Source organism: Hyaloscypha bicolor (genome assembly GCF_002865645.1).
Source record: "Hyaloscypha bicolor E unplaced genomic scaffold K444scaffold_142, whole genome shotgun sequence".
Lineage (NCBI taxonomy): Eukaryota > Fungi > Ascomycota > Leotiomycetes > Helotiales > Hyaloscyphaceae > Hyaloscypha > Hyaloscypha bicolor.
The window spans coordinates 820,882-826,978 of record NW_020194644.1 but is presented as its reverse complement, the minus strand read 5'-3'; the positions used below and the strand labels follow the sequence as shown (position 1 = coordinate 826,978).

The 6,097-nt window shown below is 35.5% G+C and overlaps 2 protein-coding genes across 2 annotated transcripts; both read left to right on the top strand.

Annotated features, from left to right (window-relative positions):
• Positions 1-2,628: 2,628 nt before the first annotated feature.
• K444DRAFT_149971 (uncharacterized protein) lies at positions 2,629-3,708 on the top strand. The gene has a single exon (XM_024870597.1). The coding sequence runs from the start codon at positions 2,849-2,851 to the stop codon at positions 3,488-3,490; it is 642 nt and encodes a 213-aa protein (XP_024730465.1). The 5' UTR covers positions 2,629-2,848; the 3' UTR covers positions 3,491-3,708.
• Positions 3,606-4,718, top strand: K444DRAFT_484197 (HET-domain-containing protein; the record flags this gene model as incomplete). The annotated part of the gene is made up of 1 exon (XM_024873069.1): positions 3,606-4,718. A coding segment is annotated over one exon (1,113 nt), but the record flags the coding sequence as incomplete, so codon positions are not given.
• Positions 4,719-6,097: the final 1,379 nt, after the last annotated feature.

Here is a 6,097-nt window from a genome sequence, read left to right as displayed (position 1 = left end):
TAGGTATTCGAATTTGCGAATAGTAGCTCGGAATATAACTCTTATATAGACCCAGGCTTTTAAGAATTATATTACTTTTAGAGAAAAGCTTTTAGATTTAGCTCGGGTTTAATAATATAGGAGTAAAGAGTCTCTTTTAATTTCTTCTCTGATTTATTTAATTACTATAAAGGTTTCTGATAAGATATAGTTTATAAAGTCATAATTAGTTTTATAGAAGGCTCTGAGTTATATAGCTAATTTAGTAGTTCCTGTTTATTATAATATACGGATTAGGGCCTTTTAGATATTAAGAGGTAATATTAGATTCCCTGCAGGTTGGGAAACTAATTAAACCCGGTAGAATTCGATTCTAGAGATAGTAGAATAATAAAAAACGAGGGTTAGTAATAGTTGAATTATATTAAGGTAAAATATATATAGTAGTAATTTATTAAGTAATTCGGTTATATAATAGAAGTTTGAGATCTAGTTTTAGATCAAATCCTGGTATTTATAAATTATAAACTAGTTGCCTAAAAGCTAGTTATTTTCTTTATTAATAGAATTAATCTAGAAAACTGGTTTTATAGGTATTACTATTAAACTACTAGATATACTAGAATCTTATATATATTATAAAGCTTAATATATTCTCTCTAGTAAGAAGTTACTATCTGAATCTAGCTAAGTAAGATACTATATTATAATTCCCATTACTAATTCTCATTACTAATTCCCTAGTATAATTCTTTTACTTTTAATACTATTTTTTTAAAGTAAATAAAGTAACTTTTATTATTAAGGTATATACTAATTCCTAATTTATTATATTACTTTTTCTTTTATTATTACTATTACTATTACTATTATTATTATTATTATTATTATTATCTTATTTCTATATAATTCGGAAACATATAACTATATATATCTACTATTACTTATATTACCTAATTAATTCTAGTTATATAATAGCCTTCTCTATACTTCTTTCTTTCTATAAACCTGCCAAGCCCTCGTTTATTTAGTAACTAGGAACCAAGAAACTATTCTAACTAGCCAATTAACTATTCTAGTACTTATACTTATTTAATATTATTTCTTATTAAATTTTCTATTAAAATTAATATACTACTATATTCTAGTAGTATTCTCAAGTTCTCTATAATAAGACTATATACTTAATAGTAATACAAGACTTAATAATAGCTATATATGGCCTAAAATACCTGGTTTTATCCGGCCAAATATATCGGACTAAAAATACTATTAATTTATTTATAATTATTACTATTATATATAATTCGTTCTCTAGTAGTATTAATATATATATCTGGCCTTATTATTTCCTAATTAGGAAGTAAATATATTAATTTTCGAATTAGAACTGCCCGGCTAGAATATATATATAAAGTACTACTCTATATACTACCTTGATTTTATTTCTTTACTTATTCTAAAACTAGGAATAAAACCTAATATTTATATTTCTTTCGGGATATTCTTATTACCAGGTCTTACTAAGGGTATTAAAACCTAGAAGAGTCTATTAGTTAGTAATTACATATACCGGTACTAGTTTCCCTTATTAGTACTAGCTTAGTTAGCTAGATATTTAAATTCCTTTAATACGATTATTCTTATACTTTAGATATCTTAATAATAGTTATCTCTATTCTCAAATTTGGCTACTTTACTTTATATAATATCCCTAGTAATATAATAGTTATTATAATTAGATTAGTTAATATTATTTTCGGACTAGGGATAGTCGGGGCAAGATATTAACTGCCATGCCTATAGCCTTTGCTTAACTTCAGAGAGATAGCAAGGGATATTAATAGAAGAGAGTAATAGAGGATAACTGGACTTTATAAGCTAAGATCTGCTATACCTATAAAGAGACAGATATATTTATAGGAATAGAGGATAAGAGAAGATTAGGTATTGAGATCGGAGAGTACTAAGGCCTGCTCTACTTATATAAGAAAAGGATATCGAGAAAGAATAGAGAGTTATTCAGGTAATAGCTATAATAATAAGGATAAGGCCCTCTATATTTGGCTGCCTCTAATAATGCTCGCTTAATTTTGGTATTCTAATACCCAAGAATAGCAATATAACTATCCCGGATTCGGGAATTAAAATACTACTACCTTAACTAAAAAAGTAATTTAATACTATTAGATTCGAATATATAACCTCTATTTATAAATTATTTTTTATTTATTCTATGCATTTTTGCTTATATAACTACTCTATTATAGACGTCTAATATAGTAATTAAAGAAGGTATAAGAGACTATATAAGGTATTAATAGTTAATTAGATAGCCATTATAATAGCTAATTGTCGTGAGATTTTTAGCTGCTATATTAAGTTAAGGAGGAGTTATACTAGAGTGTAAACTTTAGTTACTTTGGGAGATTTAAGTAAACCCCGGTAAGGCAGAATTTCATCGGCATCGGCACCCGAACCATTAGCCAAAGGAATAAAAGACATAACGCTGGCGTTTGATGGGAACAGAGTCTGGCCCTCACCGCCGCAGCATCAAAGCGCTTACATCTTTTATTATTGAGCCAATCACAATGTGTACTTTTCTCACAAACTTTGCTCAAATAACAACTCATTGGTTGTTCTAAATGGGTGCGCTTCCGCTCGCCGTAGCCAATGACCACCCATAAAATTCCCGGATAATGGTTAGTCATAGAGAAGAAAACGCCTTATTCCAAGCTGACACTTTATTCACGCTGCGCGTATACGGCCCCAACTTTAAGGCAGTCGAGCCTTCGCAACTTCCATCATTCCAACTTATCTACACTCTTGGAAGGACTGAACCCCAAATCTCGAGCAGTTCTCCGCAGTCATGGACGTCACTCAATCCTCCACTCCTCCCGTCCCTCACTCATGCGAGTTCTGCAGTCGATTAGTACTCGCCACTGGAGATGAGCATTGGTGGGAGAAGCAGCTGGAGCCTGTTTCTGAAGATAGTGAAGGGGAGAAAGCCCTCAGCAAACGTGTTAGGGATTGGATTTGCGAGCAGCTGGAAATTGGATCCCGAAAGTGGGCTGGAGATGCTGGTACAGATCACGCGGCTCACGCGAAGTACGATACTTCTAAGGCGGCCGATGGATTCGACGTGTCCGACAGACCCGGTCAAGAGTTTCCACGATTGGAAGTGTTGCGTTCGCTTTCAGGAATATATATTCTCGACTGTACCCTATCAGAGGCGAGACTTAATTCTTCCAAGGAATGCCTCTTTTGCTCTTATTTCTTGAAAGATTGGCGACACCATGAAGAAGAAAGCACAAGCCCAGATGGCTTTATCGTAGCAACGGGGAACAGGTCTGGACTTGATGAAAAGTGTGAACTTAGGCCAGGAATTCTCGAGCGGGGAATATTGGGATTAGAATTTACTAAAGATGACCCAAGTCGCCACCATTTCTTCTTCAAATTTAAACCCAAGTCTCATCGCGGATTTCTGAAACTTTTCGCCGCTGCAGGTTAGTAAGACTGGTTCCCTGGTTTTGCATCTGACATATGTCGTAAATTCACTGACTAGCATTATCCCAGACAATTGTGCAGCCCTTGAAGTTCCGAACAGATATATCAATATCCACCCAGGATCGGAGAGTTCTTTTGCTATAGCTAAGACATGGCTACGAAACTGTTTAGAAACACATCCAAATTGCTCATTACCCCGGCTCAACTTTGTTCCAACCCGGCTTATTGAAATCTTCTATACACAAGGTCGGCTGCAGCTTCGACTTCGAGAGACTAAAGATCAGGCAGTACCTTATGTGGCGTTAAGTTATTGTTGGGGCGGAGATCAACTCGTTCAGACTACCTCCAATACACTCCAGAGATATCTCGCGGGCATCAGTTTTGAAGAACTTCCACCAACTATAAGGGATGCAGTAACAGTCACAGAAAAGCTCCAAGTTATGAACCTCTGGATAGACGCATTCTGCGTCATTCAAGATGATCTAGAAGATAAGGCGCGGGAAATTGCTCAAATGCCTCTAGTATATGGTCAATCGGTTTTTACCATTGCAGCAAGTCGAGCCAGCGGTGTAGAAGCTGGATTTCTACAAGACAGAGCATCGATAGAGTGTCAGACCCCCAGACCTGCACTAATACAATATCAGTGCAGCACAGGCCAGATAGGATCAGTTCTTGTTTTTTTGGGCTATTCTACAGATTATGAAATTATTGAACCATTGGACTTCCGTGCTTGGGCATTACAAGAACGATTTCTGTCACGCCGCGTTCTCGACTACGGTGAGACTCAAACGCGATGGGTATGCCAGCACAGTGACGTTCGACAGGAGGCTGGTTCTACTGGATTGAGCTTTACGGATGGATATAAAGAGGAAGCCGTAATCAATGAAGTGAGATTCGATTGGGTTTTCCCAAAGGCTAAAGCTCTCCTATCAAATAAATCTTTGGACAGTACCGATCAGAGGAATATCAGAAAAGCTCTTGATCTTTGGCGGCTTGTCGTCTCGGCCTATACTGCTCGCACCCTCACTTTTGGGTTTGATCGCCTCCCCGCAATATCTGGTATTGCAGCACAATTTGGAAAAGTCATTGGATCTGAGTATAAAGCCGGAACGTGGGACCCAGAGACGATGCCTACTGAATTGCTTTGGGCCAACTATTCAGGGAACCTCCAACCACGTCCTGTGAAGTACCAAGGCCCATCATGGTCCTGGGCCGCTATCAATTCCCCGATCAGTTGTATAGATGATGATACCGAGGCAGCTATGTGGCTGGACGATTGCTTCCAGGTTCTGGATTGCAGGGTTAATCATCAGTCCATGAGGAAAGCTCAGAGCCCGCTATTTGGCGCTGTTGATAGTGGGTATTTAGTACTCAAAGGCAGGTTACGGCCAGCAGAGCTCACGCGACTTCCCGACAATGACCGTGGACAGGTCATCAAGAGATCAAAATCTGAATATTCTACTGCGAAGGTATATTTGGATGCACTGGAGGAGGAATTTTCAAACTCCGTTACCAATTCTATTCCCGTCTTTCTCTTGAAGATGACTGCTCCTGATAATTTCGAATCACGGATAACGGTGCATTATGGTTTTATCTTTAGAGAAAGGCCCGACTCGAATTTCTCGAGGCTGGGAGTATTTAACATTAACGTCGAGGCGTGGCGGCTGTATGACTTGGATGAGCACCGCAGAACTCAAGAAGATTTAGAATGGCTTCATAGCGCCCCTGTACAAACAATTACAGTGGTATAGAAAATATGGCGAGAGAGATACTGTTTAAACCGTAAGTTATAATGTTTGCCGCCCTGCCCTCACATGAAGCCCATTCAAATAATCCGTTCAGCTGCTGCAAGAGTTGCCTCAAGCGCCCTGAACTATAATTTATTACCACATCAATATTTGTTTCGGCATATCTTACCCAGATTTTTCGGATATTAAACTCTATAAATATTTAACAAAAGAAATCTGTAACATTTGAAAAGGTACTTCGAGTAAATATAAAAGGATAAATGAGATAAACGGGGATCGATATACTGATTTAAGGGCGAGATGTCAGTAATTCTTTCTCACTCTATTAAGAACACCTCTCGAGCCATCTGTTACTGCTACTAGCAATGAATTAGCAATGACTTAGGGAACTGCTGAGCTCGCGGAAAGTGCCGGGAATCTAGCAGTTTCGAATAATATATCTTAAATAATAATCGGAAATAATAAACTTTCTTATAGCTAACTAATTATCTTAATAATACTTCTGCTTTATTTATATATAGAATATTATTTCTTACTTTGAAATATATTTAAATATTTTCTAATTATTTAATTAGAAATAAAAAGAATTATATTAATAACATTATTAATATTCTTATTATAAAAGCTCTTAAACTAATTTACCTTTATAACTTTAATAAGTTTTTTATTTAATTATAAAATATTATAATAGAATCTTTTTAATATATTATAAATAAAGTATTAAATATTAAATTTCCGTTTTTTAAGAAAGTATTTATTTCAAGTTTTTAAGAATAATTTAGGTTCTTTAATTATTATTATTATAACTCAATGAAAATAAAGTATAATTAGCAAAAACAAAACCCTTTCTCGGCTCAGCCTCG